The 24,976-nt window shown below is 46.8% G+C and overlaps 1 protein-coding gene across 3 annotated transcripts; it reads left to right on the top strand.

The window, feature by feature from the left end:
• The first annotated feature begins 1,761 nt into the window (after positions 1–1,761).
• On the top strand, positions 1,762–23,513 carry FYB2 (FYN binding protein 2). 3 transcript variants are annotated; one of them, XM_067001241.1, is made up of 21 exons: positions 1,779–1,931; positions 3,509–3,562; positions 5,091–5,790; positions 6,744–6,929; positions 7,977–8,010; positions 10,262–10,350; positions 11,073–11,101; positions 12,344–12,375; positions 13,240–13,324; positions 13,663–13,816; positions 15,544–15,661; positions 15,763–15,806; positions 16,108–16,177; positions 18,164–18,241; positions 19,251–19,279; positions 19,935–19,995; positions 20,555–20,647; positions 22,226–22,307; positions 22,604–22,760; positions 22,920–22,953; positions 23,378–23,513. In XM_067001241.1, exons 3-21 carry the CDS (start codon positions 5,349–5,351, stop codon positions 23,385–23,387), a joined length of 1,827 nt encoding a protein of 608 aa, XP_066857342.1. In that variant the 5' UTR covers positions 1,779–1,931; positions 3,509–3,562; positions 5,091–5,348; the 3' UTR covers positions 23,388–23,513. The 3 variants fall into 3 exon arrangements, with proteins under 3 accessions (XP_047918031.2, XP_013031589.3, XP_066857342.1); XM_048062074.2 differs by lacking the exon at positions 3,509–3,562 and having other exon boundaries at positions 1,762–1,931; positions 15,766–15,806; XM_013176135.3 differs by lacking the exon at positions 3,509–3,562 and having other exon boundaries at positions 1,767–1,931.
• The last annotated feature ends 1,463 nt before the right edge of the window (positions 23,514–24,976 follow it).

Genomic DNA, 24,976 nt, shown 5'->3' with positions numbered 1-24,976 from the left:
GCCCGTTAGGTGACTGAGCCTGGAGGAGACGAGCAGAGCTGGCTCCCCCTGGGCACTGCTTGATGTGCGCAGCACCGCGGCCACCCCGAGCTCCGCCACAGTTATTATGACCCAGAGCGATTTATGGCAGCCCCCGGGCTGCTTTAGAATTAGGTAAGGCAAGCAGGGGTCCCACCAGGACTAGCACTCACCAAACACTTGTTTTAGAGACACTTTTGGCTTGTCTTTATTTCTTTTAGAGGCCGCGAGGAGGATACTGCCCTGTCCCTTTCCGTAGGACCCCAGCTCCGAAGTCACAACCTCCCTGTTCTCCAACACTGCTTTAATTCAGGGTCCGCGTTCATAGCACTGGGCGGCTCGTAAATCCTCCCCAGCCCCTGTGCACAAAGCCACCATTCATTCTGGTCATGCCACGACTCCAGGCTGGGCCTGGGGGACTTCCCTGCCGGCGCGCGGCTCGGCGGGACCCCCTCTTTCTTCTCCGAGACCACCACGCAGCAGCAGGGCTTTTCATGTGGCCAGGAGCGAGACTCATGCTTTGAGTCATGTCTCCAATGACCAAGTCTTTTATTTTCCTTCTTTTTTTTCGTTTTTCCCCCTTTTTTAATTTATATTTTTTATTATTTTTTCCAGCTCTCAGCAAGCTTGGCTCTGAAAGGCAGGGTCAGGTGAGGCTGGGAGAGCATCAGTCCTGCTCCCTGGGGCGGTATGGGTGCTTGGGCAAGGCTTGATGCTCACCTGCAGAGAGGCAATGCCCATCCACAAGCCATGTATCGCCCCAATTACCCTCAAATCATTGAAAAGAAATTTCAGATGCCTGAGACGCCAGACACACGCTCTGCCAGCAGGTCCCACACGTCACAGACATGTTTTCCTGCAACCACAAGGCCTCCTGATGCTGCAGAGCTTCTTTTCCAGGCAGATCCTTGGGGACAGTCTATGAGAGAGGTGCTGTGTCCCAGTACACGGGAGTAGGGACAGCATGAGAGGGGTGATCATTGCTCAGGATGCTGATGAATCCCTACCAGGGCAAGCCCCATTGGCACCCGCCTCCCAGTACTGCCCAGCTAGGTTTTCATGCTGCTGCTGTCTCTCTGCTCTACAGAAGAAAGACCAAATAAGTCTGATCAGTTATGGAGAGAAAGAGGAATCCCTGTGGTTTTCTTCCTGCCAAGTTCAGCAGCCTTGCTTTTCCTGGGAGATGTGCTCTGCAAAAGCACGGGATCAGTGTTTGGACAGATCCTTTCAGTCTCTTCTCCAGGACCAAAACATCCAGTGATGGGAAAAGCTTTGTGTGCTCAGATTTAGCAGGCATGCCTGTTGGACATCAAGGAACAGCTTCACCAGGGAACAAGTGCAGACTTCAGCAAAGACAATAGTTTTTGCTGGACTCTGCTATCTAGAGATGAAGCAAACATTTGGGCCCTCTGGGGAAATGCCTGCTTTAATCCCTGCGAGCTCCCCAGCTCAGGCTGGGTGGATGCAGTGGGACGGGCATCACCTGGGGAGAGACCACACTGAGCATGGGGAGCAAGGGTCGGATCAGGGCTCTTGTATTTTATAGGTTAGGGGCTGCGTGCGATGCTGCTGGCCACCCCCTCCACACCTCCAGCCGGGCTGTGAGCCTCTTCCACCAGCGGTGGGAATGAAGCTGAAACCAAAACCTGGGCAGAGGACTTGTGACAGTTCAATCCCTGGCTTGCAAAAAAGGCAAAACCTCCCTCCAGCTGGAGGGCTGATAAGATAAGCAGGAGGGAAGGGCTGAGCCCAGGTGAGGCTCTCCCCACCCCGGGGGCAGAGCCGTGACCCAGGTGTGTTTCGGGCTCGCTCCGCCTCGCCGGGCAGCAGGAAGGGTGACGGAGCAGGAGGCAGGAGGGCACTGCGGGGCCGGATGGGTGACGCTGGCACTGAAGAGCGAAGCCATGGACGTGGTAACTCCCGCGGGCTTCTCCCTTCTGCCACAGCAGGGGCTGAGCTGCATGAAACGCTTGCTGCTTGGCTCCCCTCCACACATTTATAGGCTCAGGCTGCAGGTAGAAGCTCATCCTCCTGGTGAGATGAATGCTCCCAGAGCTGTTCTGCTCTCTGTGGGGCCACCTGGGGATGTTTTCCTGCCCCAAAGCGGGCACTGAGGGGCTGCTGGTGCTAGGCTTCTTCCCCACCGCTCTGAGATGAGCGGCAGTGGCTGCCTCTTAATTTACTGAAAATAGAAGTGGATTTTTAATTTTCCTAAATTTTTTTTTTAGGAGAAACTGGTGAGTTAATGAGTAGCCGGCAGATGTGTGTGGGCAGAGGGCAGCGCCGGTTACACATTCACCCGCGGGAACTCCCTTGGTGATCGAGAGAGGGGAGGAAAACAGAGGCACGTCAGGAGGGAGCGAGCAGTCCTTCCTGTCCCTGTCTTCAGTATGGTTTCTCTCACTGTGTCGATTATTTCTAGAAAAGCAGAAAGGTACTGAGAGCTCAGGCTCCTTTTGGACAGCCCTTATAACAGCACAGACCTCCAGCTGCTGCTCTCTCAGAAAGGTGTCCATACTGAAGCCCTAGGCTGAGCTTTATTCTGCTTCCTAGCATGATATTAATGTTAGAAGAGTACTTTATTTATAGGGAGAAAATATGGAAAGTTTAGCTGTCCCCTGACTCCATAATGCTTGTAGCTTTCCGGCCAGGAAAAGTTTGTTTCTTTTTGATTCTCTCTCTCTCTCTCATCTTGCATGCTCTTTTGCCAAGTGCGTTATTATTCCTGGTGAATTATTTGGCCAGATGTAGCTGTAACGCATGCTGTGAGCTTTTGCCAGTCCTTTAAATTTATGGGTGGCTTCTCCCTACTTTGCTGACCGCTCTAATTTACAGCTGGGTGCCTGGCCCCGCTGTGCAGTGCCTCCCTGGGCTGGGGGCCGGGACTTGACAAGTGCCCTGAGCCGGGCAAGGGGCTTCCAGGGCTCATCTCCCTGAGCTGGCTCCAGGCAGAGCTGGGAAAAACACCCCGCCGAGACCTGGAGAACTCGATGCACATCAGAGGACCGTGCTAACCTCAGCTGGGGGCTGCATGAGCTTTGTGGGGAGGGAGGTGGTGTCAGGGCTGAGGTGCGATTTATGCCGAGCATCCCTGCAGCCCCTGCTGCTGCCAGGAGGTTTGGGGCACCTGGCTGTCTGTGTCCCTCCTGGCTCTGCTCGTGGCACTGACATGAATATCCCAGGTGGCTGCAAAATGGGGAGAACTCTCGCACTGAAGGGCGCCGCGGGCGCATTAAGCACAGATTGTCTTCCTGTTAATTACACGAGTGGTTTGAAGCTGCCATTTCAAGGCGAGAGCAATAACAAGCCGAAGGGGAAAAAGGGAGCCTTGAATCCACCTCTGAGCAATCCAAGGTGCCAGCCAGGGGGCTCTCAGCAGCCCTGTCTGCCCCAGCAAGTACCCAGCCAAAAATCCTGTTTCACCTTGCTTGCGGTGCTGGGCACGCTGAGACACGCAGATATTTCTTCTTTTGCTTTCTTTATCTCCAAGGGCACTGACGGGCAACTACGTGTTACAGAAACAAAAGGAAATCAGTAAGGAGAGGTAAACAGCGCTGAACTCTTTAACTGTTGCTGCAGCACGTGCAAAAGCTTGGTGCAATCGCATTAGGGCACTGCGCTGCTTTATTTCCTGTCTGGCATCACTGGAGGGATCTGAGACACGTGGGATTTGTTTTAAACCTGATTCATCCTCCGTATGCTTCTGAAAATTCCCATTCCCTGTAGGCTCTCTGCTAGATTAGGCTGTCTGGGCAGCTTACACGGCATCACACTGCTGACCACTAATATGAAATATAATTGGAGCAATTCAAACCTCTCCCCCAAGGGCTGGCTCTTTACATCATGCACTACCCTGTGAAAGTAATAAAGTTAGTGAAAGGGGTTATTCAAGAGAAATTGTCAGTGTTTAATAAATCGTGCAATTAAATGCAATAAAACCTCAGTATGCTATTCATCTGTTCTGCCTTAACACTTAAGGCTGGGGCTTTTTTCAGAATAACGAAGTTCTGTCCCAGATAATTTTTTCCAATTTCCTCATTAGACAGGTTCTCGTGAAGCCTTACAGTTCTCAGCACTGAACTAAGCTGCCAGAGTAGTGCACCTAATGTAATCATGGCGTATAAAAAGTTATAGAGCAGTTCAAGGACTTAAGTAGCTCATAAATTTTTCTTCATATTTTCTCTTTAGTTCATTTTGGGGCTGAGTTTATGCTCCAGCATTGCAGCCAAAAACTGGGGTCTCCTTTCTGTAACGGGACAGCGAGATGTCTGGGGAGAAAGGGGTGAACAAAATGTTCTTTAATTGCCCTTTCAAAGTGTGGTATCACTGATTTTTATTTATTTATTCAAAATCACATATAACCTCAGAACTGGTGGCTGTATGGGAGAGGAATCGAGTGTCTTAGCCAGAGTTCATCGCCCAGACCAGGAGATGCTCTTGCTGTCCTTGTGTGCCACATGGGTAGTTTGTATGTCCTCTGTGTCATGGGGTAGGAACAACAGCAAGGGGAGCGGGGTCTGGAGAGTGATGGGGGATGCTGAGCTGAATCAGCATGGTGGAGGAAGGAGGTTTTGTCCCAGGGGTTATCCGGACCCAGGATGCTTCTCTCCTGGTGGTGGAGTTTTCTGGAGGAGGCAGGGGATGGCCTCTCCTGCAGCTGATGCTTGGGTACAGAAGGCAAGGCTCAGCCTTCCTGCCCTGCTGCACAGGCGGTATTGCAGCAACTCCATCGGGAAGCTCTGACATTCATTTTGGCATTTGCCAAACCCTCCCAAGGGCGATGCTCCAGCAATGGGCCACATCGGGGTGCAGGAGCCACCTCTGCTGGTCCCCCTGGCTCTGCTTGTTGCATTTTCATGCTCAGCTCCAGAGCTTTAGCCCTGTCTCTGCTCTTTCACCTTTCTCAGCGATGATTTGTGACCCTGAGGATCACTCCAATGACCTAATTCTGCTCTCCTGCTTTAAAATTTTCACCAGCCTTTCGGAGTCTGAAGCCTCTTTTTCTCTGAAACAATCACATAAATTGCCTCTAAAAGCAGACGTTTTGTGCTCTCCTTTCTTCCCCCACCCAGGAAGGTGTGACTGATTTCAAAGCCCTCCGAGCAAAATTTCAGAACGACTCCAACCTTGCCAACAAGCCGGTGCAGCCATGCCAGAAGCCTCCCCCCAAAATCGCACCCAAACCAGGCTCTCGAGGCAGCGGCGTGTCCAGCCCCGTGCCTGTGAGTAAGAGAGAAGTGCTCGTACCCAAACCCAAGGATGAACCTCTCTGTCCTGCCTCCCAGCCCTCCACTCTCACCCGGTGGGCCAAGCTGGATCGCACGGAGCCGATGGGGAGGAACAAAGAGCGCAAAGGAAATGTCTTGGAGAAAGGGCTGAGCTCCCCCAAGATTGGCTCTCAGAAGCCTCCACCGCCCTGTTACACTGACCAGCAAGGACCAGCCCCTGAGGATGCTCCGCTCTCCAAATCTTTCCACCATGCCCTGCAGATGTGGGAAAACACTTTATCCTGTGGGGAGAAAGCAAGCACAGTGCGCCCAGCCCAGCGGGCGATGAACTTGTACGTGAACCCTCGCCCGGAGCAGAGGGCGATGCATGCTCCCACCGTGCTGGACAGCAGCAGGGTGCGACCAGCTGGAAGCCAGCCTGCTTCATCCCAGAGGAAGGATGCTCTGCGTAGCCTCGGGCTGACTTCTCCCCAGGCTGCCAGGGGAGATGGGAGAGCTACTGAGAGCACTGCAGCAATTGCTGTGCAACCTGAACGCCATAAAGGTATAGTAAGCTATAATCTTGCTATATACATATGTATACAAATATATATATATATTTATGTGAGCGTGTAGAGGTGTTCTGAATCTGCAGGGTACAGCACAACAGGTTAGAGAGGAAGGCAAGAACAAGTTGGGCCCCTCAAAGTGTGGTGTTAGCTGGCTTGTTGGCGTGCTCCCATTCCTCCTTGGAGGTCCTGGAGATAAAGGAGGGTTCCCTGTCTCCACTGCACTTTTCAAAACCCCGCTCTAAGAAATTGACACATTTTTGAAAGCAGAATAAAGTGTGAAAAAGGGGGAGCATCTTATTTAGGTCTGTCTTGGCCTACTGCAAGGTAAACATGACTACAGCCTGCTGTTTGGTTTTCACACAGACGTACAAAGGATTTTCTTTCCTGCAAAGATAGTCTAGTTCAAATTAAAGTGGCTTAAGCCTGAAGTCTCTGTACTCTCCCAGCTTTACAAAAAAGGTCCCATGTGAGCAAGGAGAGCATGCTCTCCTTGCAGTATTTCTTGCAGAAAGGGGAGGTGAATGCTGCGAGGTTCCCCTGGCCAATGTCTTGCTGAGCAGCAGGGCACTGCAAGACTGAGTCCTTATTTATTCTGGAAAGCCACCCCACTTGGGCTGGGTATTGAAAACAGCCACAGCCCTAAATCCTAGCAGATTAAAGTGTTATCAGTACAGAAAATTAGGCTAGTATTTTATATTCAAGAGGAAGGGAGCTGTTGAGAGTTGAGGCCCTGGCATAGCTAATGTTGTAGAAATCTCTAAAAGTGGTCATTTCTCTCCACTTTTCTATTTTGGTAGCACGGTAAGAGCCCCTTGTGTTACGGGGATGCTGACCTTAGGACGAAGCAGCGGTGGTGAGAAATGTCAGTGTAGCAACTAATGATGCTGGGTAGATTTGTGCTGCAAGGAGGGGTAATTGTGCCTGTGCTTGTGGTTCCCCGGAGCAGAGCCAGAGCCTCCCCTGTGCCAGCTGGGAGTGGGAATGAGGTTGGGCAGCAAGCCGCCAAAGGTGAAACCCCTTCCTTCAGCTGCGTCCCTGGGTCCTGCCCCCAAGAAGCCCCCGAGACCCCCGAGCGTTGATCTCAGCTCTTTCCGAAGCATGGTGCCTTCAGTCCACAGAGGAAATGAAACAAGTAAGAGATTTCTAGTCTTTCTCCCCAAACCAGCCCTGCAGAAAATGAATAAAAATGTACAGTTTATTGGCATCTATAAGGCATGTGGAAATGAGGGTTTGTAGCTCATTTCTCACATCCTCCTCAAATATGAGAAAGAGCCCATCATTGGCAACACAAACACTTTTTACCCTTAATCTGGGGAAGGGATCTAGTGTTCCACGTTGGGCGCCATCCCCCGTGCAGAAACCTGCCTCCCTTCCAGCTGCAGATCCATTGCGAGCGCTTTGCAGCTGGCCGTAAAACCACAGCAGCTGCCGGCGCTGCGAGCTGATCTTTATCACCCCACTTCAACGCGAAATGCCTTCGCTCTGGAGCACACGGCTGTGGGAAGGCACAATAAAATCGGTAGAAACCAGTCTGCTAATCCCCCCCCCTTATGTTTTAAATACAACAGAGGGCAATGTCGTTAAACGTTCCAACATCAAGAAACGCAAGAGTTCAGTTTCCCATAATAAAACCCTATTGATGTTGCATAATAGAATATTTTGGCCTGCTTATTAAGCTGCTAAATGCTGTTTCTTTATAGATACAGGCTTAATTACAGCCAGATCTGTAGGCACAACTTTTGCTGAATTCAAAGGGAGCTGCATTTCTAAGAAGGGCTCAGCTAAAATCTTGTTGGCTTACTGAGCCTGCGCTTGTTGCTCTGCTCTGGGCTTAGTAAGAGTCACAGGCAGAGAGATTTTCACTGAAACTCTTCTCTAATGTTCTTGCTTTTTCTAAACATGTAAATGGCACAGAGGAAACTAGTTATTTATATGTCATCATCTGCATGCCCTATCAATATTGCTCAACTATTGATCTCTAGAAGGACTGAGACTGTTGCCTGGAAACACGAAATAATGACATTAACATAGCCACATCTGCTGGCAATCCTATTTCATGCCCGTCTCTGCGTGCTGCCTGGAGGAAAGGCCTCCCCATCGCACCTCTCCATCCCTGCAGCCGCTTTTCTGCAGGATGCTGTTGCCTCCAAAGGCTAATCTTCTGTGTGTTTGTGTGCAGCTGCTGAAGACGAGGATTACCTGATCCCCGAAAGGTGAGCACGCTGTGGGGGCACCTTGCTCCCTCTCACCCGCTGAGGTTTTCGGCGAGGTGATGCTTTTGAGAGCTGTTGCAGAAACAAAACCCCAGCGTAGCCGGCAGGTGTTGGGGTTTTGGCAGCAGCCCTGCTGTGTGTTTGTGCAGCAAGGCCTGCCCCTGCCCCAGCCCTCCAGCTCCAGCCGCCTCCAGATGCCCAGGCGAGACTTTTATTGAGCGGCCATCCGAAACTGTTCGCTGGGTGATGTGAGCTGGTCAGTTCAGCTTCTGGTGTGGCCGTGTATGAAACAGCTCAAAAATCTCAGACGTGACTGTTTTGGTGTGCTAGGGGATCCTGGCTTCTTCTGGTATGCCTCTGACTTGTCGTGAGGGGTCGTAGGGTGGTTCTGGTTCTGTAACAAAGAGACGTTGGTTTGTAGGGAAGTGTTCATATACCTGTTTTGGACAGGCATATGAACCTATATGTGTGGGATGCATGAACATACTGTGAAAATGGGAAACAGAATGGCTAAACTAGAGGAAAAAGAGACAAATTCTTAACGTACCTTCAGCGCCCAAACAATGAGCTCTGGCAGCAAACAATGCAGACAGTTGTGCTTTTCAGATCGTGAGGTGTTCCTGCCAGGACGGGCCTGTGTTTTGATTAACTTTCAGCCTTTACTTGTCAAAAGAGAACTGGTCAAAAAATAACCAGCCCAATAACTGTCATGCACCACAATGAAGCTGTCCCAGTAGTTCATTACATCAAGATTAGCAATCTTTCTCTCATACTTGTGATATGGCCTTTACAATAGGTCACTTGTTAAATATTAACCATGTAGTAAATGGGGAAATGAATTAATTACGTAACAGCAAATACTGGGAGAAATTTTCCTCCCTGAATCCCAGAGCTGGGAGCCTCACCTGTAATAAAAACCAGTCCCTCAAAGCCCCTGGTGTTGTTGCTTGGGGCACCTAATCCTGGGCTCCAGCTCCTTGTTTGGGGATAAACAGGCAGGGATCCACCTGCCCAGCTGTGTTTCAGGTCTGGTGGAGCACTATGGTGCTTACCGACCACGGTCTGGTGCCCAGCCAAGCTCCCAGGATGTTATTTTACCCCAGGGCTGGGCTGGGGAGGTGAAGGGCCAGGGTTCTTCCTGACCAGGGAATCCTTTGGTGTCAGCGCAAGTTTCTGCCCAACTTTATCTGTCGTTTCTCACTCTGACTTCATGACTGTCAAAATGCACCTTGAGTTCTTTGTTCCTCTTGCTGCAGTTTGCAGAGACTACCTGGTTCTTTCTCTGTTGGAGCTCAGTTGTGGCAGCAGGGTGATTCAAGGGAAGTCAACCCCTCCCTGAGCTTTATGTTAACTTGGTGTTAACAGATATCCCATGCAGTTCTTGCTGCAGCTCTTCCTGATGCTCTCTCGCCACCCTGCCCACCCAGGGTATTGCCTCATGGCCACCCAAACAAATGAGCTGAGCTTTCCTTCTCCTACTGTTTCCCAGGTGGATGGGGTTGGAAGAGGCTCTTTCCCCCACTCTCTGTATTATTATTTTTTTTAAGTCATTTGTATGAAACAACCTGGCTTTACCTGGGTGCCCTGAGAGGACTTGTGTTTCTCTCTGCACTCATTTCCAAATGGTGCTAATTTGAATTTCTGCAGGAGGAAAAGGAAAAAAAGAGGTTGAGGAGAGAGGGTCTGGGCTGGGAATCCTAATATTGAGGCTGTGTGGTGTGGGGCTGGGCACTGTGCCAGCATGGAGCCCGTCACTTCAGGTCAGGAGCAGGACCTTTGTATGTACCCACTGATAAGTGTTGTTTTTCCTGCCTGTTTCTCTAAGTGAGAAAAGCCTGCTCAACAATGCAATGGGATTGTTATTATTATTTAAGTAGTTGCAGTAAGCTTGAAAATTGTTACGCTCAGATTTCCATAGGCTTTTTGTTCTGTTTCTCCTTGAAGGATCACTGTAGGCAGAGGACCATAATCCCAGTGCGAAGACCCCTGATGTGCTTCAAGCTCTGTACCTACAGCATGACCTCCTAAAGGAAAAGCTGTGGCAGTGTGGGGTCGTGGGGAGGCTCAGCTGAGTCCCACGTTGTGCACAGGTCTCCTCTCCCTCTGAGGAATTCTTGATTTCACTTTGCTTTCTTGTAGGCTCGGTATCAAAGCACTTGAAGTTCTTGTCCTTAAGATGAATACATTTTTTTTTCAGACTTCTAAAAAGGCCAGAAAAAAATTTCTTCTCTCTTTTCTCTCATCCTCTCAGTGCTCAACTTGAAGAGCAGCATAATTGCGAAGAAACCCTGATGTACCCGAATCAGTCTGGGGACACCACAACCTCGTGTGTCACTGAAGGTACTTTGCAAGACTAGACTGTTAAAGGAATCACATGCTGTCTGGGAAAGAGCCTTGAAAAAAGGCAATATTATCTCTTCTTCAGCGGAAAAAAAAGCAGTTGCATGTTGGTTGGGCTGAACAAAGATGACTGCCTGCATTGTCCCTCTGTATGCTGGCAGGGTATGAGGACTCTGGGGCACTGACCAGAAAATAAGTTAGCATTTTGGTGGTGAGATGCTGAAAGGGAAGAAGATAGTGAAGTAGGTCTAAGTGTCGTCTTGGCAATGGGGGCTTTCAGTATAAGGTTCTCTTCCATCTCCTCTTCCATCACTACTACTTCTCAGTATAATTTTCTCTATCAGAGTTGTCAGTGCTCTGCTTTTGCTTTTTTTAATATTTGCCACTTTGAGGGGAAGTTAGTTTCTGCCTTGATTTTGTTTGTTTGTTTTTTTTAACCTCCCATTGGAATGGGAACAAAGCACCCTCCTTGGGGAGACCCACCATGACACTCTTGGGTTTGCCCCGAAGACTGTGAAAATTGCGGCCAGTCCAACTTGATGCTGCAGTGCCCATAACATTAGCCATCACTAAACAACAAATTCAAGGACCCTAGGCAGTATAACGTGGTGAATATGTGCCTGGATGTTGAGCATATGGGCTAAATCTGGGGATTGCAACTTAGAGTACAGTGATTTAATGTTTACTAACAACTAATACCAGTTCACAAATATCTTTTCTAGTACTGAAGGTAGAGCCTCAAGATCAGAAGGTAAGTCTCTTCGCAGCCTGTTTTGACCTTTCAGGTTTGGCTGAATCATGCATCCTGTGTTTTCCTACCTTAGAAGCTTTTAATATTCATATTTCTTATATGCTGGGTATTTCTGTATGTGTGATGTCTGTGAAGACTCTCAAAGAATAAATAAGAAAATACAGAGGGGACATGAAGATTAATGAGGTTTCCAAATACAGTCAAGGTGAGAATCAGTTCCCTTGACTTCCTCTGCAATCACGTAAGGAAGTGGTAACACCATCTGGACATTGGTAGGAGACCAAGTAAATGTCAAGCACCAGTATCAAGATCATAAATTCTTGAAGGCAAAATCCACTGAATTGCTCTGGAAACTCCTGCCAAAGGCAAGCTGGTGCTAGCAATCCCTCTGTGAAGGCATAAAAGCAAAAATGAGCTAGCTTCTTTGTCACAGCAGCGTTCTTTGAGCTTTGGCTCATATGTGAGGGCAATGTTTGTGGGGATGACCACATGGGTTCTCGTACTCTGCTGCAGGGATCTCTGCTGCTATGACCCAACACTTTTCATTTTACCCTGGCTACAAAACTGGTGGCAGCTCACCTTGGCAGGGGAGGCATCCTGCAGGGTGGTGCAGGGAAGGGATTGCTGCAGGTGTCTCCATGGAAGCCCAGCGTGGCTGCACAGCAGAACCTATAGCTCGTGGTGGGTAACTGGGTTGAGAGAGCAAGTCCCCTCATGGCAGGGGACAATTGGGTGTCAGTTCTGCCTCTGTTAAAAGAGGGGAAACTACTTTTTGGAAAAGGTCAAACTCCACTTTCAAATACTGACTTGCAAAGCAATCAAATTGTCCAGGAAACAGCGTAGGCTTCCAAATGCACTTATCTGTGCATGATTTGCAGAGAGGTTCTCTGGCTCATCTGTAGTCTTATTTTATGGAAGGTTGGAAATCTTTAAGTAATAAAAAAACATTCCTCCTCTGCTGTAAGCTCTCCAGCCTGTAATAGCTGTATTTCTGACCAGTAGCTTCATTGGCCTGATCCCTTGCACTGTTACGTTATTTCTATATAGTTTGTCAATATGTGTATCCCCTGTCCTGCAAGTAGAGAAAACATCCTTGTATGATGACTATTCCAAACATTAAATGCTTCTGGGTTCTCTAAAGAAATATTGCTTTAAATACTAGCTGACAGTTGAGGTCTTGCATAAAAGTTTGACTGCTGCAAAAAGCAGAGTGCCTGAAAGCTTTCCTCTTCTTTATTCTAGAAACAGAAGAATTTTCTCTTTGGCAAATCCAGGTAATTTCCTTTCCATTCTCCCAGGCTTCTTCTAACCCCACAACTAACCCAGGTTAGGGTTACGATATTGTAGCACTCAGGAAATAAAATGAAATTTCATAAATTTCATGACCAGTACAATGTAGATGATCAAGCCCTTCTGCATCAGCACTCAACGTTTCTCAGTTTTTTTTCATTATAAAGAGTTGGTTGAGGGGGTTGTCTCTTTCTTCTGGCACAAAAAAAAATAAATCCAAAAAAATTGTCTTTTCGTATTGAAACCTGAACTCTTTCAGTGTAAGAAGGGAGAGGCATTGAGTTCTCAGACTGGGAGGCCCAGTTCCAGCTCCAAAATTGTGTGGTAAGGCAAGGTCCACGCCAAATTTCACCCTGTAAATGGCACATTTCAAACTCCTGGCAGTGTTTAATTACTGTCATTAGCTGAAGTGTTTCTTTTTTTTTTTTTTTTTTGGTGGGAGTTGAAGAAACACATGAAAAAATGGTATCACTTCTTTGGGAAATACGATGCTGTGTAAAAAAAAAAAAGTATCGTGCTGCCTCTGTTGCTGTATCTCCTTCCCTAAACTGCAATTAATATAGCAAGGAGCAAGTCTCGTGAGCCAAGTACCACCTCTGGCAAGTGGATCTAGCTGCTCCATTGATGTTACTAGAAAACAGTCATCTTAGTTTGTTTTTTTTTTCCAAGTAACCAGTGGCCTTTAGATTTGGATTTGCCCTGACAGTACCAGTGGTGTTTATGCCACCTACCCCATTCAGAGGGAAAATGAGCTGCTTATTGTGGCACAGTCATAAAGCAACATGTTTGTTGGTGACTTTACTAAAGTATATCTTTTCTGAGATCTCTCTCATTTCTGAAATTTTCAGTCCTGGGAGAGAGATAATAGAGGATGAAAAAGAGGAAAAACCAAGTCTTGAAAGAGTGAAGCAGGAAGTAAAGAAAGTATTCAAGGTATCATATACTTAAGACTGATTTTAATAATTACTGGAGGTTGTTTCTTCTCCTCCTACCCTCCTTTTGTTCATGAAACACTTGAAATATTTGATTCTTTGATCACCTGTTTTTTTTGGTCTTCTCCTTTGCTTGCCCATTGCCCAGCTGGCACTGCCTGAAAGGCCTGTAATGCTGCCAAGCAGCACGTGTATCTACCAGAAATCCCTGATGGAAAAAGGGTGTGAAACCCTTCTAAGTCCACAGAAGGATAACTTATATTCTTATATATTATATTAACTTATATCAGAAAGCTGTTTCTGAAGGCTGTATCCACTGAACCAGACGTCTGATCTCAGGCAGGTGGAAACGAATACGTATCTCTCAGCAGCCAAACCAGGGAAGATGGTAGAGGTGGGATGAAGGTGCTGCATATGAAGCAAGATGTGACCAGTACCCAGCCTGCAAAGCATCCTACCCCACAGGGGCTGGCAAAAGACAGAGCAGAGCCCTGTGAGTATCTCAGTTGGCTGTTGAGTGTTTCCTCAATCCTCGGTCCCATCTGTTGCCCAAATGTCTCTTCCATATGGGAAAAGATGTTAAATTTGGATGAAACTCTTGAACCAATTTAGTTAAACCAGGGCAAAAGGTTGCATGCACATTTATACTCTGGTCTGAATCATTTATTTTGGCTTTGCAAATAGCTTCCTAAGTTGGTTAACCATCTGCATAACTCAAACCGAGGTGTTTGTTTTTCTAGCAGATTGCCCTTATCCGAGAGAGCTGAAATCCATCTCCTCTGCTTCTCATAATTTATTGAGTCTCAGAAGAGGGTTTGGCCGGCGTTTGTGGTAGAAACACACGTGAGCAGGATGAGAGCCTGGCGTCTCCCCCTGTCTCTTATTAAGATGGATGATGATTCCTTGCTCTAGCCTCTCAGTGGCTCCAGCGAGCCTTCTTGTACGGTTACGGCATCTGACCTTGGGCTCCTCCTCTCAAGGTGCTCTGAGATAGCATCCAGAGCTGGTGACACGCACCTGAGCTGCAGTTATACCCAGCCACGTCTCCTCTGTAAACGCTGCTTCGCAGCTTCAGGTGTAAGTGTGCGTGAGCTGCGTTCTGCTAAGGCTCGACCCTGCCTCTGCAAACCATTAGTGTGCTATGGCAGGATTTCAGAGGTGCAGGAGAGAAAAGCAACTCTGCTGGGCAATGTGGACAGAACAGGGGTGTGACGGAGAAAGTGCAAATCGGCTGTGGCTGTGGTCGTTATTGGTGTGGTTCTGGGGATTTGTTTCTTTTTAATTTTGAATTACCTCATAGACATTTTCCGGTTTGGTTGGTGTCTGTTTTTGTAAGCGGTGTTTCTGGTTTGCTTGACCTTTGGATGGCTGGAGGCAAATTCTGGTGGGATTTTTTTTTTTTTTAGAAGTACTCATGGTGGGCCTCCTGCTATTGCTCCACCAGAGGGGCTGACTCTGAGAACTGGTGTTCCCTCAACCCCCATCCTTCTCCTCTTCAAGGAGAGTTGCTCTCTGGGCCCTGAATATTTTGCAGGAATTTATGTCATTAACTAGGGCATATTGTGGTGCTACATGCTTCTGGTGAGACCTATTGCATGGACCTATGTTCATTTAGGAACACTATCTGCTGTTATTTTTGTGGCTATATTTCTGTATTATTCCACTTCTTCTTTTAACTTCATTAAGGATTTAATATTGCCACGGAACAGAGTCCTCCAGTAATAATCTAATAATCTAACCTCGTGAGGTGCAGCTCTCATGCTTTGTTTCCATCCCCTGGTGGAAAACTTTTCTGGGAGGCTCTCCCTCCTCATCTCCTTTCCAACTTGTTGATTTACAGGTGGATTCCCGAAGGACTGGCCCGTTGTTTGGGTCTCAGCAGCTCTAGCAGCCATGCTAAGCCTTCCCTTTAACCACACCTGCAAACATCTGTGAATAGTCCCTTGGGATGTTTTCAGTCAAGGAGGAATTGGCTCAAAGCTGCTACAACTGAGAATACTGATGGATATTTTATTTTTTTAAAACCTGAAATATTTCAAAACTTGTAGCTTAATATTTTTTTCTAAAGTCTTAAAACTTACGATATTTTAAAGTTCTTCTGAAAGTAGCTCAGAGCAGAGACTTTTCTGGACTCCAACTGCCATCTTCAACAGCTGTCCTTGCCTTGAGAGAAGTTGCTCGGAGAAGCTCCCAAACAAAAAAATCCTTTCTTGTTTCCAGCACACTACATGTATGTTGGTGCTCCAAAACCGGGTGAAGAAGAAACAGCCTTGAGCCAAAACACTCTGCCGACACCAGAGGATGTGTACGATGATGTTGAAGGACTGCAGGATAGACTGTGAGTATGGACAGGGGCTCATCCCAATGGCTGAAATGAAATGTGTTTTATAAACTAGGCTGCAGTAAAACCCCCAGTAATACTTCTGTCTTGTCTTCTAGCAGCCATGCATCAGATGTCTCGAGTCCATCTGCTTCAGGCAGCAGTAAGTGCAGCACATGGGGTAGTTCAAACAGGGCTGCTTTTAATTTGGGTTGGTGCCTGGTAGATGACGTGAATACCTTCATTTAACTTTCAACATCTATAGTGTCTCCTTGGGCCTGGTTGCTCTCAATTCCCATTAAAACCAGTGGGGAGCAATACACGTGTCTAGCATGGAACTCATTTGAGCAACTTTGAAGCCTCTGTTAGGGTAACATGTAATGGCCTGGATGCAATTTGTCCAGCAAAACTCACCTCACCGCTACTGAACGTGGTTTGTGATAATGGCATGCCTTGGTTTTAAGTTTCAGGAAGCAACTGCGAAGAAACATATGAAGATGTTGAGATCGGGGGTGATAATCCAGCAAAAGAGGAGTAAGTTGCAATTTATTAGCCTGTATTTCAAACTTGATCTCACATGCCAGGTACTGGCTGAAAGCCTTGTTTTCCTAATGCAACTCCAGGAAAATTGTTGTATGTGTGGGTTTCTGCCCTGCTTCCTCTGTCTTTCCCCTTTGGCTGACACTTAGGGAACAAAAACCAGTTAACAAAATTAACTCTTAGCAGCAAGGCCTTCCTATGAGAGCTTGTAGCATTCTCTATCCACTGGAAGTGCACCCCTTACAGACCCCTGCTAGCACAAAGTCTTGCTCCCCTCTTGGGCAAAAGTATTGTTCAGCTGTAGCTGAGAAATGGCACCTCTTTGTGTGCCCAACGAGGTAATGCTCAAGGGACAAACGGGGACATTGTCCCCATAAAAAGGGACAAAATTCTGAAATTTCAGATCACAGAAGGATGGAAAGCTGAAAGGAGTCCAGGCTGTGAGCTAATGCCTGCAGCTGATACGCTCTAAGTTACTTGCAACCTCCTTTTTTTTTTTTTTTACAGGGCTTCTCATGATGTTTGCTTCCAGAGGGTGTGTTATAAAAGCAATGAGTTTTGCAGCCTCAGGTTTACACACTGCCTGAGCTTCCCAAATGTTGAAGCTTGAAGTTAGTTGTGTTTTTACTTATTAGCTTTGTATGGTTCCCTGCCCTTGCAGATTTCCTGCGTCCCTTTGTAAGAAATAGAGACAGCCTTTGGGAATGGCATATGGGCTGCGGATGCTGCACACAATTACTTCGAGTGCATCTGGTGGCTCTCTTCTAAGGAGCAGTGTGGGAGGAATAATAAGGTGTTTCTGTACATCTGCTTTTCCCTTATGGACGTGGGACTCATACTGGCGTGCATCTGGATTCAAGTCTAGCTTAGGCATGCATGTAAAGCCTGCCCCTGTCAGAGAGGGGGAAAAAGTATAGGAAACTTGAAACCCTGGAAGTGACTGGGCAGTTATTTAGAGGTGACAGCATCACTTCTCTGCTGATTGTCTGTGGGAGTTGTGTGGTGGAGGTGCATAAGTGTCTCCAGCCAGATGTGCTGGTGTCTGCATCCCATCCCTGGACTGCCTGCAGGGAGCTCCAACTCTTGCTCCTTCCCCATGCCTGTCCTGCACCTCTGTGTACATGGGTGTGCAACAGTAGGAGAAATTAAACTCTTCCAATTCATGGGAAAATGGAGGAGCAGAGCATCTTGCTGGAATTATGCAAAGAATTGTTGCAAAGGAATTATTCAACAGAGCTGGGGCTGTGCCCAAATTCAAGGGGTTCAGAGCTCAGTATCTTAACCCCCAAACCACTCTACAAAACCTTTCTATTGATTCCCTCATGGAGGGTTAGCTGTGCTAACACATACGTGAATTATTTTTAATAGCACTTGTGCGTGGGTAATGTCCCCCATGTGAGGATCTTGGTTCTTTGCACATAGAGTAATAGAAAATCACTGTAGCTTTGCAGCCTCTTGTAAGCTCCAGAGAGGTGTGTGTGCAGTGGAACGTCTTTCTGAAGGGCGTACATGACAGAAATGTGTGATGAAGGGTGGCACAGACCAGTCTTCTGGATGTCCTCCTTTAATGTGCGTTGTGTGCCGCTGGGGAATTGTTGTCCCTTTCATCAGGAGTTTTTACTCTAAATGCATCTGGACCAGTCTGCAGCTGCTGGGTCAGGGAAGGACAGGGAGGGACTTCTCTTTTTTATTTTAACTACAGTCAAGACAGAAAAGTTCAAAGCTAGGCAAAAGATTTGAGCTTGGACTTTGTAATTAGTCACCTTTCGCTGCATCTTTGACTATCTCATTGAAACCATCATTCATCCACATGATGCTATTAAGGATAACGATAAGCTTAAATGATATTGCTGAAGTGAGGCCTAAGGTCCGCTGACTCTCCTCTACCTGCTTTGGGATCTCAGGGGCGGTGAATATTGCACCTCGTATACTTCAGTGCCTAGTGCCTCTCTAATTTACAATCTTTTCTGTTTTGGACAGATTGGAAAGACAAAAGAGATTTGGAAATCTCTTTAAGATAGAGAAATTGAAACTGAATATCAGGTTTAAGGAAAAAAGGTAAGGAAACATTGGTTGTCCAGCCCTTTCCCCCTCCAAACCTGAGCAGCTGTATCTGCAACAGTTTGAGATCAGGAGGACTAGAAGTAAGGAGTGTGTACATCTTTACCTGAAAAACAACACCCAAAGTGCTTCTGCCAACTCATTAGGAGCTGTTACGGCAGATGTGGACAGTGGCCCATCTGTGCAGCTTCTCTGGCATCAGAGATCTGCAGGAGCTGGTCCTAGAGCAGCATCCAAATTTTCTCAGGCTTTCTGCTGCCCTTTTTACCTTTCCGATACCTCAGCATGTTGCAGCTGCTCAAGGGAACATAGAAACATGATACCTGCTGCCTGGACCTGTTAGTCAAAGGCTTGCTGATGTGGTCCTTCAGGGCTGAGTGTTTTCTTCCAAAATACCATTTGTAGTCAAGCTGGCAGCAGCATCTGCTGTTTAGGTTTACAGTTGAGTCTGTAGTCTAACAAGGGAGCAGCAAAATGAGAGAGAATATTGTATAACTTCCTATAATACATTTTCAGGTATTCTTATTTGAGTATTTAAAACCCTGGTTAAGTGTCTGTGGAAAAACTCCTTCAGCTTTTCCCCAAGTGTGCAGTAGATGCCTGCAGAGCCTGTCCTCCACCTCTGCCAGCGTGCACCTCACCTTGTGCACGATGTAGGGCAAAGACTGAAAAACGTCACTTTTCCTTATTACTTTGGAAATTCCAGGTTATTTTTTCTTCCTTTCCTCTTTTGTCTGAGTAAGGCTGCTCTCTGGATGCACTGTAGACCTTTCACAACCCGCTTTTTGAACACATGGCTCTTGTTGCTGCCAGAGAATGGAGATGATTAATTAGCAAGGGATGGCATTTTGGCAAAAGCTGTTGGTGTCAGGGATGCCATGCACCCAGAGCTGCCCTGCATTGCCTCAGCAGCAAGCATGGCATGCCACTGGCTTGTCGGTGCTCATGGCTTTTTTGGTGATGATGATGTGAAAGCCTGTTTCTAAAAGCCTCTTTCTCTCCTCAGATTGTTTTCCATTTCGGTACCAAATTTAGGTAAGCAACTTGCATGTATCTGGCTCTTGGGAATGTGTGTGTGTATGAAGAGGGAAATGTGTTGCACAATGGGGAATCAACTTTACACATTGTGCCCATCTGAAAATCATGTAATGTGGCAGTGTTAATTTGAAGGCTTAATATAGGCTTGTGCTGCAGTTGAGGGTTGGGGTTTTGTTTATTTTTTGGTAGTTTTGCAGTTTTGGTAGTCTTAAGATCCTGCATATTTGGATATATCTTGGAAGGCAATGTGGGAAGCAGTCCATGCTGAACCACGGCCATTGCTCTCCAGCAGCTCTCTGCAAAGTTTCACTGCTGATCAGGCACTAACTGCCTGCTGGAGGGACAGGGTTGTGCCCTCTGTAAGTGGGATGGGCACACCAACTCTCCCCACCATGGGAGGGTGCTGGAGCGAACCCCCCGTGTCCTTGGGGTAGAAAACTGCCCACAAACACATGTGGCAAACCCCAGCATCTTGCCTTGTGCTGGAGTTTTGGCCGGTTTTTGGAGCCGTGAGGCTCTTCCTTACACCTTGGCTTTGCCCCTTTGGGTTGTGTGGCTTACAGCATCCCCAGGTCCCCTCTGCAATAAATTTCATTGAGTGCTAGACTCAGAATGACATTTCCCAATTGTCTCTGCTGCGTTTGGGTGCCAGCGAATGTCTCCCAGGAGGACACGGTGTACGATGACGTCGAGGCGGGGCAGAGAGAGCCAAGGTGAGGAGCAGGCCCTCTCCAGGGGGTGGCCAAGGAGATGGGGCCCTTGGTGTGAGCCTGGGGACCATGCTGGACTGTGAGGCACTGAGGGTCATGAGCTGGGCAGGACCCGCTCCTCTGGAGACAGTCCAGATGTACTCTTCTTGTGTGTTTAATTTGGCAAGAAACATCCCCCAAAAATGTTCCTTTGACGTGACGTAGTTAGTGCCAGAGATGTGAAAAGGGGAGAGCTGCTCGCTGCCGCGCAGCAAAACTCAGATAGTTTTCCTAAGGAAGGAAAAGCCCAGCTCTCAGAGCCGATAATCAGCGCGGTCCTGGCAAGCTCCTTGTCAGAAAAATTACTTTTAATAGGAACAGCATGTCTTGGTGCCTGGCTGCCAGATGATCACAGCGGCAGCGTGTGCTGGTACAAAGCGCACCACATGCTTGCATCTGGGTGGGAGTCGTGGGGGGAGGCAGAGGGAAAAATCGCGGCTTTGTACCAACGCAGGTTTGGGGAGGGGACGTGTCCTGCTGCAAAACCTCAATTTGTGTGGCTCTTTCCCCTCCCTCCTCTCAGGGAGAAGGATGACAAGTACAAAACCTGGATGCCAAAATTCCTGATGTCAAGAGACGAGAAGGACCGAAGGAAAAGCAGCGACGATGTGGACAGGTCTTTACTTGCATTAAGTGTTTTTCCCTTGTTGTCTGACTTTGTACGGGGTGTCTCGTGATGCGGTTCTCTTAAGTCACTTGCAGGAGCAGGATGCCCTTGCTTAAGCAAACATTGGCTGCTGCTCTAGGGTCCTTTTCCTTTGAACCCAGGTTTTGGAAACTTTATGGAAAGTACTTTGAAGGCAAAACAAATTCTTGGATCTGAGTTGTGTGCAAGTGGGGGATACCTTGACAGTTGTATGTGGTCTTCCTGCTTAGCTGAGACAAAAATTTGTTCCTTGCTATGTATTGGGCTGCTTTTCTGCTGTGCTCAGCCCCCTTCCTTCCCTCATTGTGCCATGATTAAATATTTCATCTCCATACATCAGCCATTGCTGTTTTGGCAAGACCATTGTATTTGAAGACCCATACACAGCATAGTAATCACCCACATGTCCCCCTTGCCCTTATTTAAAGTATTGATTTCTTGGGTCTTTTTTTTTTTTTCCCCAGCAATGTTTATCACATTGCCTCTTGCTGTACCATTTGTGCACATAAAATTGAAGATAAAACTTTGTTACTGGTGCTGCAAAACCTCACATGGAAGCAGGCAATTTCATTTCCCTTTTAGATCAGAAAAACATGCACGGCAATGAGCTTTTCATGGCCCAGCCCCTGCGACTTCAAACAAATGGAAATCAGTGATATACTTTCTGGGTTCTTACCACAGAGTTCCTGCATGGGGTTGCTAAAACACTGCTTGTTGTGTTGTGCGAAGTCATGTGTATAATTGTAGGGAATATCAGGAAGCCGATGCGATTTCATCTGTTCCTTAGAGAGCGCAGGTCCTGCGAGCTGAGCCTGCCAATGGCAAATTTCTTAACCATTTAGAAGTTCCTAATTTCAGCTCTTGTTTCCACTTCCTCTTAAAATTAAAATCATGAAAGTTAGCCAAGTGTGAATAATTTATTGCAAGTGTTTTTTCCCCACCGTCTTAGTTTTAAAATGAATGTCACAGCTGTAACCCCAGGTATAAACCAGAAAGAGTGCCATCTCCATATCCATGGCCTTTGCTCCCCTTAACTTGGTTGTAAGAGCTTGTCTTTCATTTTATAGTGCCTTATAAACTTCTGCTTTGGTGACATTCTCCTCTATGTGCTAAAAAAGCAACACAAACCTGCAGGGCTGTGTTGAGCCCTGCTTTCATTAACGGCTCATGATAAAAGTTACCTGGGGACCCTTTGTGTTTGAATATAAATAAAAACAGGAGACAAATTGCTGGGGAAAAGTCAATTGTCTTCTACAAAGCCACAATTGATTTGAAACCCTTGATAAAGTGTTTATTTGTTCTCCTGCCGTTTACAGTGAGAACACTTGTTCCAAATGGAGATACCAAATGGCTCAAGTTATGCTCACCAATAAATATGAGTTGCATATTCATCTGTTTATGAAAAAAAGCAGTATGAAGGGTGCGCTTTGGTCTTGCAAGCGTTCATTGCAGACAAACCTGGAGCAAGGCTCTGGGTCGCATTTCCTGCTGTCTCCCAGTGCCAGAGGATATTGAAATGATGTTGAGCGCATGTTTCTCTTGGTGCAGAAGTATCCTCAAAATCAAGAACAATGAAGAAAAAAGCAAGAAGATGGAAAAAGAAGAGAAGATTTTTAGAGAAATGTTTCTGGTATGTGAGTCTTTTTCGAGCCTTATCTGTGCCATAGGAGGAAAGCAGATGTTTGTCATGCTTAAGAGTTGCACAGTGAAAAGTTGTTGGTCCTTAGCCATGCTGGGAGAGAAATCCACCTGGCCTGCTGTGTTCTCCCCTCATCCAGCATCTCCACCAGGGATGTTGTCGGGCTTTTCCCCCCTCTCCAGCCCCAAACAAAGCCTCGCAATCTGTTCCCTCCATCCCTCCCTGCTGCCCTTGAAGACATCACACATGCCTGTAGGACGATGTGTGCTTTCCTTGCCTTCCTGCAGTACGATAAGGAGATCACTGTCATCAACACTGCGACTGCTGAGTGCTCTGTCCCCAGTAAGAGGAGAGCTGATCTCCCGCTCACAGCTGGCGAGCAGCTGGATGTGATCGATGTCACGGAGGGCAATGCAGTGATATGCCGCAATTCGGAGGGCAGATGTAAGTTTGCAAAAACTCTCTGGTATGAGTGGTCATCTTTCAATCTAGTTTTAAGGAGCAAATTGGCTTATCAAATATTATGTGCTTTGGGCATAGCCATTGCCACAGTATTTGCTCAGGAGTTTACTGATTTGCTTCTTTTTTTTTTCCTTTTCTCAGATGGGTATGTTCTAGTGGAGCATTTAAACTTCAGGTAAATTTGGGTTTTATTTATTGTGATGCATGTTTTCTTCTCCCTCTATGTGGATATTTGAGATCTAGAGAAATGTGCTTTAAACTTCCAAAGCCAAGGGATGGCTAATGTAGACAGACACTATTAAATATTTCTTGTCTGAGTCTGCCATTAGTTACCCAGGTTTCCAGCCCAAATGCAGCTAAAAAAAAAAAATCCTTGTCCAATCCTGACCTGTATAAACTGGAGATTGACTGCCTTCAGCTATGCCATATTAATTCATATCTGCTTCAACCTAGGCCCACTCTGTGTGCATCACCCTTCCAAAACACATCCTTAAACCCCCTGCTGCAACAGCATTTCCTTGCATGCCCAATTGTAATTGCTACAAGCGAACCTCCTATTGCCAACGCGTCTGTTGCTGTGAAATTCTCTTCTTTTACAGGCAGTACTAACCTCCCTGGAGTATCCCCGCAGCGCTCTTCTGAGCTTCACGTGCCCGTGAGAGCCCACATTTGTCAACAGTGCAGACCTGATACCCATGTAAATAAAGTTTCATTTTTTACACTTATACTGGTAAACATGCAAGAGACATTTTCATTTTTTGTCTATTTTGAATGAGTTCACTGATTTTTTTCAACTTTAGGTATTTTCAGGGTTTCTCACTTTCTGGAGTACCTCCTTGTTCAGCTCTGAAGTGGCTTACGTTTCTGCATTGATGAAAAAATCTTATGCAGAAAACTGAAATTTAATTACACCACATCCATTCATTACTGTCTATCTTAGGTGCTGGAATTGCAAGGTTTCCATAAAGCAAATCATATAAATTTTTGGTCTTGATAGAAGTATTGGACAACAAGTATTTACTACATTCTTGCTAGGTTCAGTATATAAAATAGTGGAAAAGTTGACTCATTCCTTTCAAATAATAAAAAATAAATACATTTTTAAAAGTAAATAAAGCTTTCAGTAAAAACTTACTTTATTTTTGCAAGCTAACTTAGGCATCCAAGATACGTAGAGGCTGCCTTTTGGCTTCCCCTACTGCTTAGCAGCAGGTATTTACCCAACAGTTGTCCCTGTGTTTGGGCTGTGGGGCTGGAAGCTGAGTGCTTATTTTAAGAAAAATGCTCCTAAAAGTAGGAGGAGAAATATAAATTGCCATGGGCTTCTCCTTAGCGTATCTAGTGGCTGGATACCTTTTCAACACATAAAAAAATGTGGACTCTGATTTTGCGTTCCAGGGTTTGGCAGAAACAAACTTGACTATTGCTGTGTAGCCCCCCCACCCATTCCCAGCACCGTATCAGTGTGTTCATAAATAATCCTAAAAATGTAGATGGCTTAATTAGAAATTATTAAATGTTCCAGGCTTAAGAAAACAGCAAAATAAAATTGCTGTTTGCCACAGGGCCATTTGAAATCTGGCATCGAAGAGATCAGAAAAACAGAGCAAATATTTAACATTTACTTTAAAGTCTATACAGGCATTCTTATTTATTTTACCATGTGGTTACTATTAAGTGTGTTGGCCTGCATCCACCCTGGGAAAAAAAAAAAAAGACCAACAAAATAAAACCCCAACCCCCTTCAAGCATGCGCAGCTCTGCAGGCTTGCCAGCCCAAATATTTAGACTTTCCTTGCGGAGATGGACAGCCGGGGAGCTGGAGTGCGTCCTTGGCTGCAGAGCAGCCGGGGACGTGTGTCCTTCACCCCTGGCCTTCCTGGGGAACAGTCTTGATGGAGGCTGTGGAGATGCAAGCTTACTTTTGGGCTCTCTTGCATGGCGATATTTAGGGAAAACACCCTCCTCCTGGCTGCTTTCTCCCCATCCCAGGCTAGCTCAGAAGTCCTCACCTGTTAACAATGCACCCAGCGGATGCAATAGGCGAGTCTTGCATTAGCTGCATGTGCAAATTCTCTTCCTTCGAGGTGAAACACAAAGTGTTGTGCTGGTGCTGACTGCAGCAAGCAGCTTAGCTGACGCATGGAAGCCTTGCAATGCACTTAAAACTATTTTTCTTCATGGCCAGGTTCCAACAC

This window comes from Anser cygnoides, chromosome 8 (assembly GCF_040182565.1).
Source record: "Anser cygnoides isolate HZ-2024a breed goose chromosome 8, Taihu_goose_T2T_genome, whole genome shotgun sequence".
Lineage (NCBI taxonomy): Eukaryota > Metazoa > Chordata > Aves > Anseriformes > Anatidae > Anser > Anser cygnoides.
Note: the sequence above shows the minus strand (reverse complement) of the source record. Positions and strands in the feature narration are given on the sequence as shown.

Coding starts and splice junctions, on each gene's coding strand:
- FYB2 (XM_013176135.3), top strand. Junction 12,376..13,239: donor TTTCTCTTTGGCAAATCCAG/GTAATTTCCTTT, acceptor TGAAATTTTCAG/TCCTGGGAGAGAGATAATAG. Junction 22,308..22,603: donor TTTTTAGAGAAATGTTTCTG/GTATGTGAGTCT, acceptor GCCTTCCTGCAG/TACGATAAGGAGATCACTGT.